Consider the following 13,204-nt stretch of genomic DNA (forward strand, 5'->3'; position numbering starts at 1 on the left):
GATTTTTTTGTTGTGGCTTTTGTGTCTTTCTGATGTCTGACTGATAAAAACTGTACTTTTTCAGTGAGTCATCAGAACTGGACTGCCACTTTTTGGAATGGCAGTGTAATAGCATTGCTTTATCCTGGCTGCTAAAACATCATACACTAAAAGCTACAGCTGCACTGAAGGTCGTGTGATAGGTCAGAGTAACAATTGGCATTGTGCGCTTACTGGAGTCTTTCCAAGGTGCATGCCAGCCAGACAACAGACTAACTCCAAAATAGCAAACTGCACAGGTCTTAGATGGTTTGAGAGCTTGAGTGTATGTGGTTGGTCATGTCAGGAGTTGTTGCTGCAGCCTGTTGATGGGATCACCTGACAGTATCTGAGGGGGGAGGTGGCAGTGAGCTATGTATGGCTGGATCCATTTATACTTGGGCTAACATACACTGTTTCCATCTGTCTCTGTGTAGGTTCGCTCAAACCAGACACTGACAATTTAAGTCATCTCCCATTTGAAGATAATGAGGAACAAACTGCAGCCATGACTAATTATTTCTCAACCATTCACTCATCAGATTGTTTTTTTTTTTGTTTTTTTATGATTTTATGCACCATTTCCTCCACGAAGCCACAGTCAAACTGAGCAGCAGAAGAAGAGCGTGCCAAATTATTTTCCTGTGTGTTTCTCTTCTCTTGTGTTTCATTGCATTTTAAAGACAATATCCCCTTGATCATTACGATTTAGTTCCTTCTCTCCTTTTCTAGTATTTCTACAAGCTGGTACTGACAGGCCAGTCATATTTTTTGTGACATCATTCCTAATAAAGGAAATTATAGTTAGATCAAGATTTAAATCAAGCGCCTGAATATGTCACTGTCATGAAATTACATGATTCAGGCTCCTACAAAACTGATGATTAAAGGAGTTGTTTCACATTATTCAGTATTTGCACTTCCTAATGGAGGATTTACCAAACTTACCATCAGGCAATATTGACTTCATTAGTTGACATTTTTATCACATGTGCTTGATGGGAGCTCTTTAAAGGCTTTAAAGGCAAGCCAAGAGCAGCTGCTGACAAGCATCTTTCCTTGAAAAGACATGGAGATGTAATCATGATCAGTCTGTAGAGTGAAGACATGGAGCACATCAAGCATATATTTCTAAAAACAGGCCAAATTTATACATTTTCCCTTCTGTAGAATCTGTAGCTGCTAATTTCACACTGCTTTCATTCTTGTGTATTTAGGCACAGTTCAAATTTCATCCTCCACAGATCGCAGCACCAGAACAAAAAATCAAAATACTCCACTGAATCAATACCTACCTTGCTCACCACTTACCTTTAGCCCCTGAAAAGAAAAATGACAGAGTTCTGAAAATTCAGAAAACTGCGACTGTTTAATCACAGCGTTAAAAAAAGATTGCTGTCTTTATAATTAAGATAATAAAAATTATTTTTGACTTCATTTTTACCTGCTGTCGTGTGAACCAAAGAAATGAGATGTTCATAGCATATCAGCTTTTGGATTTTGTGGTTTTTACGCACTGTTAAAGTTTTTAACTATATGGACAAATGTCCTTAATGAAATATGAGCATAGGTCAGACTTATTTGCACAATCTTCTATAGATGCAGAGAAAAGTGCTTTAGTGACAGAATGATGATGTACAAAAATACTCAAAAAGGAGAAAGTGTTAACAAAGATCTACAAACTTTTAAAATGTCCATGAACAAGCTCTTTATGAGCATGAATAATTAAGTCTCCACTGGATCTGTGAATGGACGGCTTGCTTTTTACAATATTTTTATACGCTCACTGGTCTCTTTGTTAGCTACATCAGTTCAATTAATCAGTCAGTCATATTGCTGGGACTCAGTACATTTAAGCATATAGACATAATCAAGATGACCTGCTGAAGTTCAAACTGAGCAGAATGAGGAAGATCGTTGACTTCAGTAATTTCGAATATAACATGACTTCTGTTGCCTGACGAAGTGGTCTCAGTATTTCGGAAACTGTTGATCTTCCATCTCTAGAGTTTACAGAGAGTGGTTTAAAAAAGAGAAAATAAGCAGTAACTCAAATAAGTACTCATTGCAACCAACCCTTCTGCTACAGAAGCAGAAGACCACACTGGGTGCCACTCCTGTCAGCTAAGAACAGGAATTTTAGACTAAAGTTACACAAGTTTTAGTAAAAAATAAATAAATTGAACAATAGAAGATTGTTGCCTGGTCTGATGAGTTTAGTTTCTGCTTTAACATTCACATGGCAGGGTCAGAATTTGGCACAAACAACATGAACACATGGATCCATCCTGTCTTGTATTAACAGTTCAGGCTGTTGGTGCTGGTGTAATGGCCCACTTTGGACCTCTTAGTTCCAGCTGAACATTATGTAATATTATGATGGAACAATTCAATTCAGTTTTATTTATACAGCACCAAATCACAACAAGAGTCACCTCAAGGCGCTTTATATTGTAAGGCAGACCCTACAATAATACACAGAGAAAAAGCAAACAACCCTATGAGCAAGCATTTTGGCAACAGTGGTAAGGAAAAACTTCCTTTTAACAAGAAGAAATCTCCAGAACAACCAAGCTCAGCAAGGGGTGGCCATCTGCTGTGACCAGCTGGGGTGAGAGAAGGAAGACAGGAAAAAAGACTTTTAGGATCAGGAAATTTTCATCATGAATGTGCAGCTGAGTAATGCTACAATATCTCAAATCCCTGAGAAATGTTTCCAGACCCTTTATGAATCTATCCCATGAAGAAAAAGGGAAAAGGTAGTCCAACCTGGTGATGAACCTAATAAAAGTGGGTTACAGTGAGTTTATTTCTGTAGCTGGATAAACAAGTCACAGTGTGAATACATCCACACATCTTAATCAAGATTTGTAAAGTCAGAAAATCACAGGAACTGTGATGCTAATATGAATGTCAAGCATGACCTTTCATTTCCAAGAATTTTCACTCTGCATTAATTAGCTAATTAAATGCATGTTTGTGTAAGTTATTCTTGCATATATGATTCTGAATTCATAACCATGTGAATAAAACCAAAAACATCAGATGGCTACCACTCTGTGTCTACATTCAAGTGTGAATGGCAGCTGCACAAAGCAGCACCCAGTGTTATCACAGATTACTTTATTCACTTCTTTGTTTGTTGTATTCAACTTTGCGAGTGGTTTGTACACATATAATCACCCGCAAGACTAAGATCACACAGACACAACACTCGGTGAATCCTATTTTCAGCCGGATTTAATTTTAATGGCCTGAAAATCCCTCTGATCGCACTAGATAAATGGTCATCATAAAGGCTTGTGCTGGCACACAGTGTGCACAGTGGATGATGCCGTCTCATTGGTCGTAATTTTGAATAATAATCAAGGATAATTGCTGTTCATCACAGAGCATTGTGGCACTGGAATTTAAGCAACTTCCCCTCTTGTTCAGCAATCATCATTTTCGTCTTCCTCTCCTCACTAATAAATGCCACACTTCACCGAACAAGGTCAATAGTCAGAGATTGGTTAGGTAACATGAGGTCTCGCATAGCTTGATTAACAGAAGGATCCAGGCCCGGGGATCTCAGCTAATGTAGTTTTCCATCACTCCTGTCTTGATGATGTTACACACACAACAACCTTTGTCTTAAATAGAAGCACAAAGGCATATCCTTTTATAGTCCTCCCCTATTGTTGGCACTGTGGTTTGGCATGGGGGTGGAGGTGACACCTGTGGACAGTGGATAAAGGGCCTCTAATCACCCATCTCTGACCGCAGTGTCCAGGATCACTCTGCTGTGTGTCAGTCCTCCCCTTTGTCTCTTGCAATGGCCCCTAAGAAGAAAGAAGAGCCAAAACCTGCTGCACCAGCTGCCCCCAAACCCCCAGAGCCTGAGCGCCCCAAGACCCCGGAGTTTGACCCAACATCAGTGACGGTAAAACATCAACAGATATTATTATTGTACACACCGATTGTGGATCGACTTCAGATAGAGGTTCTTGGTGAATTTAACCCCTTTTTTTATTCAATCATATTAGACAGATAAGGAGACTTCATTTCAAGAGTCCAATGCTGTTACCTATGCCCGTGTTTAAAGTGCATCAGAGACCCCATGTGACATTTACTTGGCAGTGCAAGACAAACAGGAGGGTAAAGATTTTTCAAGGCGTTATGGTGATTCTTGTAATATTTTTCTAACCTTCATAGCTTTACAGAATTTTTCATAAACTGCGCGCATGTTTGACAATTAAGGGGAAAAAAGCATGTAACTCACTGTCAGGGCGAGGTTCAGAAGCAAACTACTTGATACGTCAGACATCATGGAAACATTGTCTTCTGCTGACTTGGCCCTTTCTCAATGGATAAATGTTTTCTTGGTTGAGCGAGCTGCCATGTTACAATGGACCGTGGTTAAATCCACAAAATATGATCTTCATTATGTCTGCAAATAGCAGACCACCCTCACCATTCCTCTGTGGGGAAAAAGGGTGGAAAAACTGGGAGGAAGAAAAATACAGATAATTATAGCCATCTTCATCCATCTTTAAACATGCTTAGATACGTTTTTGGATAATATTTTTACAAAACCTCACAAAGGGTCTAGGGGTCTGTAGATAGCCTGACATGAGACAGAAACCGAGGGCGTGCCCTGACAGTTCAAAATATGCTTGAAGTGCAAAACTTCAAAAGTTGTTGTGGTTACTGAGGCCAAAGCTATTTTTAGATTTAAAATAACAGATTTTAATGGAGCACAAAGCTGATTGTAGAAATGAGCTGTACAGCTGGTTTAACATTCAGTTCTCTTTCTACTATATATCCTACAACCTAAGTGTCAAACATGTGTGCAGTTTCCCAGGAAAAGCAAAGATACTGTGCAGGACCCTCAAGCACCCAGGTCTCTGGTAGAGGACCCGAGTTTGAAGGATAAAGACCGCCCTGCCCTCTCTCTCACACACAAACACAAAAATTAAAAAATTAAAAAACGAGGTGAAACAGATGGGTTTCCCTTCAAGGTTTTGTTCCGCTTGTTCTGCTGAACAAATAGAAGAATAATTAGAAGCATATATTTTAAATCGCTGGATCTCAGGTTTTCTAACTCTAAATGGTGTTTAACAGATTTTATGTACTTTACACTCTTTATATCTAATAATGCTGCTCGTGTGCATGTGCACATGACATTATGACCTTGTTACTTCCCCGTGGAGCTGACAGCACCAAAGATTCCACGTTAGGTCTAAAAATAAACTCAAATGACGCTGACACTGGTAGACAATATACATCTAGTAAGAAGGGGGTTTTAGCCTCAAGGTCACAAGTAAACAATGCACTTTGATCAGAACAGATGATGGCTGTAACTCGACCTGCTAAAATGGCTTGCTGTAGGGGGGTCATCAAGGTACCGTCTTAAATGAATTCACTTTGTTTGCGGTACTATGTCCCAAATGATCAGCATCCCTCAGTCGCTTTGTTTTCTATGTCTTTTTGCAGCTGGAATTTACTCCTGAACAAATTGAGGGTAAGGCTCAGGCGGCTGTTACAGTTGTCTTCTGGGCTGCATGGATTGTGAGTTATTTATAGAGTGAATAAATTGTTTGTGTGATCATGCCACCCATAAGTGTGTGAGAAATGTTCGGCAGCAGCTGGTGATACACTAGAGCCAGCATATGCTATTATATTAAAATAAACATCCATCTGTGTCAGTCGCTTTGAAAAGGCTTTAAGATGCATGTCAGTCTAGGTAGAGAGGAACATCTGAGGGTTTGACTCTTTCATTAGCAGTGGGCTCTTTTATATGAGGGGTGCAATTATGCTGTTGATCATTACATAAACAGAGAGCATGTGATGCCTTTTCTCAAAGACTTTGCATGTTTTCTTAGATTACAATAACAAGATGAGAAATCAAAAGGAATAATGTGCTTTCTTTTCATTCACAGACTTCAAAGATGCTTTCCAGCTGTTTGACAGGACCCCAACCAGTGAGATGAAAATCACTTATGCCCAGTGTGGTGACCTAATAAGAGCTTTGGGCCAGAATCCCACAAATGCAGAGATAATGCACGTGCTTGGAAAGCCCAAAGCTGAAGGTTAGTAATGAGACAAGTGTGCAAACTGAGTCATTGCTCTTGTTAAGAGTTGGAGCCGGATGTAGTTCAAGAATCTGTATAATATCGGACTAAATAAGTTCACCACTACAAAGGAATTCCGTCTTTCTTTTTTTGTGTGTGTGCTTTATTTGTTACACTTTCAATAATTACTGCAGATATGAATACCAAGATGCTGGACTTTGACCAGTTTCTACCCATCCACCAACACATCTGCAAAGCCAAGGACCGTGGAACATTTGAGGACTTTGTAGAGGGCCTCCGGGTGTTTGACAAGGAGGGGAACGGCACGGTCATGGGTGCAGAACTCAGACACGTTTTGGCAACACTGGGTGAGTTAATTAACAGCTTTAATTCATGAAGCTGTCATCATAAGGAAATGTACTGAACTGACTGCTTTCCTGCATTCTTCCTTGGGGATCATAGGTGAGAAGATGAGGGAGGACGAGGTGGAGCAGCTAATGCAAAACCAAGAGGATGCTAATGGGTGCATAAATTATGAAGCTTTTGTTAAATACATTATGGCATCTTAAGAGGGGCCAATGTTTCTTTCAGCCTCATTGTCATTCTGGTGCTACATCGCAGTACATAATGAAATCAATATGAGTAAGTAATGAGTTTGTCTCCTCCTTCATTGTGAATTCTTGACCGCAAAAGATTTCTGTACATCTCATCTTGTATATTTTTCATTTCCATGCGTCTTGGATTGATCTACAGCACAACTCATCAATATTTCACTGTTTTATTTTTTTTTCTAAGGTCCCTGATGTTAATGCTGTGCGCACACTGCAGATTGCCCCTGTTCATTTTGTAGAGCATGGTAAATAAATAGACTCATTGTGGCTGTACTCAATTTTTCAAAAACGAACGCAGAAATGTGTGTTATTGTCTGCGCCTTTCACATAAGGCAGTTCATTTTGCTTCAGACTGAGTCATAATATAGTGCACTAAGAAGCAAATCAGTGACTCCATGGTGTAGTAGGTAGCACATTAGCCAAATCTGAAAGCTCACTGGTTTAAGAAAAAAAAAAACTGCTGAATCAAAAATGTGGAACCATCCACTGTGGTGACCCCTTATGAATAAAAGAAGCTATACTAACAGACAAATCAATAGAGTGTCCTGTTTGTTATTCTCAAGATAGCAACAGGACAACAACATTTAAAATAGGAAACTATATAAAATTTCTGTAGTTTGCTGTAAATGAGCATATATTTGATTCAATTACTTCTTCTAAAATTGTTTTACCTAAATTATATTTCTCAAAATGTATTTTATTTTGTCAAAGCCATTCCCCAAGAGAAAAGCATCTTTAGAGTAAAGAAATAAATACTGACATTTAAAGTCTGTATTAAACCGTAATATAGGGCAGTAGCGCTTACTACAATGTCAATCACAGGAAATTTTGAAAGAATAGTACTTTCCCTAATCAGCCAACAGAGGGAGCTGTTGCTCAAAAAATGTCTGACATGCGGTAAATGTGGGGATTCTGTAAACATTGACGAATGAAAAACAACATGCCATTCTTCACCTCCAGCCCTGCTACAAATATATAAATGAGGGACATTAAGGTGCCACAGCCTATCCATCCTGCTAGTTCCACATTACTGAAAGTCATTTCAATTCTGGTTGGCATTTTATCCAATGGCAGAGTTAGTTTCATAATGCTCGTTAATCAGCGTGTAAACCCACGCCTCTAGTAAGACCCATAATGAGCCAATTTACCATAACTGATAAAATGTTCGCTGTTTGTGAGCACTGTTATGTAGTACTGCTTAAATACTATTTTGGTGGTAAAGTTCATACAAGCTTAACGACATCAACCCTGTACAAGGATTTTCCTTTTATTTCCCTCAGAGGAACAAAAACGCTCAGATTTCTGAACAATATCGTCATTGTCATGTTGTAGATTGGGTTGAACAGGTGCTCTATGGACCTATGCAATAATTAAGAGTAAAATATTCAGCGCCGTTGCTTTATGCCTGCACCATTCAATTAAATGAATCAAAATCTTAGATATTATTTATACCTGTGGGGTTTCTCTAGTTGTGAATGAGTTGAAAAGGACCCACTTACTACATTCGTTTGTTACCTGAGGCCTGAGGCTACAAATACAAACATGCTACGCCTACATTTTTTCCTGATATTGTTGAAAAGCAAATAACATATTTCAGCATAAGTCTGAAATCTGGACATAAAAAAGAAATTTCTTTGATTTTTCGCTTGTATCTTGACATTACAGTAAAGACTATCCCATTTTGGGATTAACCCATTTCAAAACAAGTTCACCGGAGCTATTTTAATTGTATTTCAACATCAGTGACCTTCTCCTTCACCTCAAATAGCTTTTCAAGCACTTCTTTTTCACTGCTCTGCTGACCTTCATCATGCCGCATAATCTTTTTCAGTCTGCTTTCCTCATCCAGCCGCTTCAGGCTATATAGTATATTTACCTATTATGTGTTCACAGCCAATTTTCCACCAGACCGCTAGGCTGGCACCAGTTTATAGTTGCTGGGACATATTGACTGTATGGTTTGAGTAATTCAGTAAACTGGCAGCATCATATTGGAATAATTTCCACATTAATTCCATATAATAACAAGACTCCTGGTAGAAAACAGTTTATATATTTAATGCTATTCACCCTTAAGGCTTACCCTTAAGGAAAAATCAAGTATTTGTGTTTAAAAAGTCCTGGTTTACTTTGAATTACCTGTTACCTGTGTAATTGTAAGCATGGTGCTTCTCCAGAGAAGAAGAAAAAAGAGACTGTTATTCTGTTGTGTCAAATTCATTTTTAAGATCAAGAATTTTAAAGCCAGAGAGCATAATTTACATTAAACCCCTTGCCAACTGAGTTCACACAATGCTGATTAGGTCCATCATCATGAAATAACATTAAGGCAGAGCTATAAATCCGGTGTCGCTGATGACATTCATGTGCTGGCACAGTGATTCTGACTCATTTCAAGTCAACCAGTAAGAACTGTTTTGCCAGTGGTGAAGATGTGAGCAACTGCCAGTGGGAGTAGTTTCCCTTCAAGGCTTCCTGACAGAGAGCTTTATTTTCTTTTGTAATGTTTTCAGTTTCCAGGTGCTGTTAGTTATTTTTAAGCAACAAAACTACTTGGTAAGGCTTAGAATAATATTAGGGATTGGATTAAAATATATCCTCTCGCTACAATGTCGAGAATTTCTCTGCCAGAAAACCTTGAAGGCAAATACCACCAAAAACATCGTTTTCTTAGCCCCACCAGTCTGGTAAATGTGTTTTTAAGGTTTACTCCACCCTCTACGTGCACATGTGATGCATACCTTCTTTTAGAAATTTGTAGTCTGAAGTTGAAAACTCAAACTTAATAAAGTTCCTTTACAGCCATAATTGACATTTTCACAGGCTGAAGGATGCTGCCTGTGGGAATTGCTATTAACTTACCTTTATGTATAAAATCAGCAGGGTGACCTTTGCATGACAGTTTCGGCTTAAAGCAGCAATAATTAAGCGATGGGAGATACTTCATTAAGCGAGGTCATTTATTAGTTTATCTGAGCTTAAGATATAAATATTACATTACAGATGGGTTTATTTTGAAATTCACAAAGCATCTGAGGCTTAGTGGCAGCCTTATTTTGTCATGCTGGTTATTTATTTTTAGTTGATGCAATGTGGAATGCAGTTTAATGCAGACACATGGGAGTTCAGGACAAATAATCCATGATGCTGTGCAGATGTGCTGCACACGTCTGGCATGATACCGAAGAATCTGATAGCATTGTCTATCTTTTGCAATGCTGGAAACCATTAGAAACATTAATTGTCACAATAAGGCTCGATTGGGCTACATCAGAGTCCCGGCCGATTGTTTGGGGATGTATAACTCGAATCCTGACGCTTCTGGGCATAGGCTGTAGTTTCTGCTCCATTTCACTATAGTCAAGCCTGAAGCGTATGAAACGGTGTCTAGCAAGCGCTCTCTGAGGGTGTCTTCCATTCTGTGAGTAAAAACTACAATTTCAGATCAGGAAATGCCATGCCACAATGCCAGTGAAGCAGCAGTCGTTCAGTCTATCAGAAGAATAAGTGTGAGATTGGATCATTATAAAACTGCTGTATTTATTTTATAAAGTGCCTGGAGGTGAGGGAAATACATAGCAAATGAATCAGCTGAACAGATTCTATTAGTGCAATCTGTGGCTTTTGTAAGATTTTCAAACTGTATGGACCCAATGCACTGAATCCCCCCCTCCAAAATATATAGTGTGTTATATAATTTAAAGTACAATTTTAATCAAAATTATTTTTTCACACATACAGTCCAAGTGTATACAAGTAACACAAAGATACATGATTTACAGAGACAACGGCTTCATTTTCACAAAAATGTTTTTTTTTTCTTTTGTTTATAAGGCAACCTGGGTTGTTCAACAAAGATTTGATTCAACAGAGTTTGATTTTTTATAAAATTATGTCTGACATCAAACAGCACTGAATACACATCATGTACAACAAATGATGTACAAAATAAACAAGATTTGGTCGACAAAGTCCAGTGGAAATAATAGAAATACATAGGCAGTTAAAAAGTCAGTATGTCAGTAAACATGGTTTCTCTCTTTGGTGAGTTCAAATAAAATATAGTTTTATTTATATTTTATTCACATTTGTTTAAAAAAAGTTTCCTTATGAAAATACTTCACAGTTGTAATGTAATGTAGTACACTTTGTATGTATGTAACATACTGAAGTCTTGGGAGGGTGCGCAATGTCATGGCTAAATTATGATGCCCTTGATCAGAGTTATATATTAATGGGTAAATAATGAGAGGTGATCAGTATTTACCAGCTAACATCAAGCGTCATCAAGCAGCAACAGCAAAAATGAACTAAGATCAACAGAAACAGATGTTGTAATGTAGCAAAAGTTTACAAAATACTTCTTTTTTTTTTACATCAAGATGTGATTAAATATTTTGTGTTATGTACACCATCTTCACATGGGTTCAGTTTTTGAAATAAATTCTGGATGTTTTATGTGACACTTTTAAATACAAACCCGATATCAATTCAAATATAATCTGAAATAAATACATAAACTTAATAAATAAATAAAACAGGGGAAGGTCATCCACTTTCTGTCTGAAGCTTACAAAATCTTCTTAATGACCCCTCTAGAGCTCAATCACAGTATTAAGCGTTATTGTTAAATCCATACAAAACACACATCTAACAGAAATGAGTGGTGCTGATTTTGCCACCGATCAAATGTCAGATGGTTTTTATTTAACAGATGTGTAGCTAATTTATCAACACAGAAGGGAATATGTGCATAAGCTTGCTGTAATTGATCGATAAACCTTTTCATAACAAACATTCCCTCCCTTATTATTATCTGTCCATACATGGCTGTTTAAATTACTATTGGGTGAGCAGCCTTAGGAGGTGTAAGAGCTGGGGTTACAGGCAAGCAGAAGGTTGATCTCACCAGAGCAAGGGTTTAGGAAAAGGATCGGTCCTCATATTGTCAAGCTCCTCTTCCTTTGACCCAGAAGCTTAGTATGTGACACTGATTATAAGGAAGCCACAAGGATTTCATAAAGCCAAAAGAATTTAATCTGCTTCCACTGTGCCTGCATGACAAATCCATGCACAGCACTTAACAGATTACATAAATGAGAATCACTTGGCTCCATAAAATAATGTATATATAATCATACCTTTCCTCGTCTGCAAGAGAACTCGAAGTTGGGAACGCTCATTTATCGCTCTCGGGGAGTTCAAACACATAACACGTAAAATTGCTCTTTATGTCGACACCTTCCTTGCACAGTAAAAAAAAGCAACAAAAAAATAAGACCAAGTCTAACAAAAGGAAATAAAAATAGTTGTGAAATCAAATCCTCAGAACAAAGAGGGGAAAAAAAGTATTTACCAATGTTTACAACAGTAAGAAAGATGTAAAAAAGAAAGAAGAAAAAGGATTTAAAAAAAGACACATTATAAAAGCTTCTTAAAATGGCTTGTTTGTATAAAATAGCCACATCTCACATTAACCAAAACATCATGTGTTGAGATTGTGTTTTAGTTAAAAAAAAAAAAAAGCAGATGATGACTCTACGTTAAATTGTTTTCACTTCAGAGAGTTATGACTCATTTTTTATTTTTTATTTTTTTTACTCTGTGTTGTTTTCTGTTTTCTTCCTCCCCAAAAAGCTTCTTTCTGTCAAATTAAGCTGCTGGTAAAGAGCAGGTAATTCAAAGAGCAGTTTAGCATTTTTATCATAATAGATACAAATGGCAGTTTTGGCAACATATGAATGCATCATGGTCAGTCAAATTTCAAGTACTCATAACCACTAGGCAAGTTGGATGCCGGTAGTAACAACACTAAAATTATAGGGTCAAACCTGCTGTAATGTGACGATTGAACCATTTCGTTGTTTCGAAAAACCAAGCCCCTCTACGTCACAAACAGTACCTTATAACGAGAACTTCATGTCATTTTTGTGCAGTTAAAATGTACTTTTGTCACCAGGCAAAATAAATCGCATGACTCCTTAGTCACACTGGACAAACAGTGACCTTGCTGGAGGAATCAGTCTGGAGATTGCGTGTTTCTGTGGTCACACGGCTGTGGTCTGTTTGATGCTGTGGAAGCTGATCCTGGTCGGAGAGGTTGGGATAGACATGGCTCGTGCCACTCGAACTCGAAGAGCGTGGTTGTCCTGCCAGCGGTGCCACCGTTTTCTTACTGCTGAGCGAACCTACAACGATGAGGATACCGGTATGTTAACAATCCTAATAACAAGATATATAGAGAATAAAAGAATATTACAATAAACTTCAAATTATTTTTTAAGATATTATACAACATTTTGGGAAGTCATTTTAATTGTTTAATGTAAAGAAGGGCCATGTGAATAAATAATTGTTTTAGAAGATTCTGTGCAGTCCTGTGAAACTCCATTATTTAGTTCAGCTTGTAGAAAGCACCTTTAGCACTCCTTAACTTGAAGTATTGTTTTCTGTATGACTTCCAGTCTCTGGAAGGACCCACACTTCTTTACAACACTTCAGTTCATTGAGGTTTGTAGGCAT

The 13,204-nt window shown here is 38.0% G+C and overlaps 2 protein-coding genes across 2 annotated transcripts in view; one reads left to right on the forward strand and one right to left on the reverse strand.

Annotated features, from left to right (window-relative positions):
* The first annotated feature begins 3,832 nt into the window (after positions 1 to 3,832).
* On the forward strand, positions 3,833 to 6,640 carry myl13 (myosin, light chain 13). The gene is made up of 5 exons (XM_063461618.1): positions 3,833 to 3,940; positions 5,494 to 5,521; positions 5,940 to 6,089; positions 6,266 to 6,439; positions 6,534 to 6,640. The coding sequence occupies exons 1-5, from the start codon at positions 3,833 to 3,835 to the stop codon at positions 6,638 to 6,640; spliced, it is 567 nt and encodes a 188-aa protein (XP_063317688.1).
* Positions 6,641 to 9,736: 3,096 nt separating this feature from the next.
* The window catches only part of LOC134617073 (corticotropin-releasing factor receptor 2), a 38,991-nt gene continuing 35,523 nt past the window's right edge, over positions 9,737 to 13,204 (reverse strand). Inside the window, exon 12 of the mRNA XM_063462239.1 lies at positions 9,737 to 12,870. Coding sequence (XP_063318309.1) covers positions 12,730 to 12,870 — 141 coding nt within the window. The 3' untranslated portion in view covers positions 9,737 to 12,729. The remainder of the gene's footprint in view (positions 12,871 to 13,204) is intronic.

The sequence above is a fragment of the Pelmatolapia mariae genome, linkage group LG18 (genome assembly GCF_036321145.2).
Source record: "Pelmatolapia mariae isolate MD_Pm_ZW linkage group LG18, Pm_UMD_F_2, whole genome shotgun sequence".
NCBI classification, from domain to species: Eukaryota; Metazoa; Chordata; class Actinopteri; order Cichliformes; family Cichlidae; genus Pelmatolapia; species Pelmatolapia mariae.

Coding starts and splice junctions, on each gene's coding strand:
- myl13 (XM_063461618.1), top strand. CDS start 3,833: ATGGCCCCTAAGAAGAAAGAAGAGCCAAAACCTGCTGCACCAGCTGCC. Junction 6,090..6,265: donor TGGAAAGCCCAAAGCTGAAG/GTTAGTAATGAG, acceptor TAATTACTGCAG/ATATGAATACCAAGATGCTG. Junction 6,440..6,533: donor ACACGTTTTGGCAACACTGG/GTGAGTTAATTA, acceptor TGGGGATCATAG/GTGAGAAGATGAGGGAGGAC.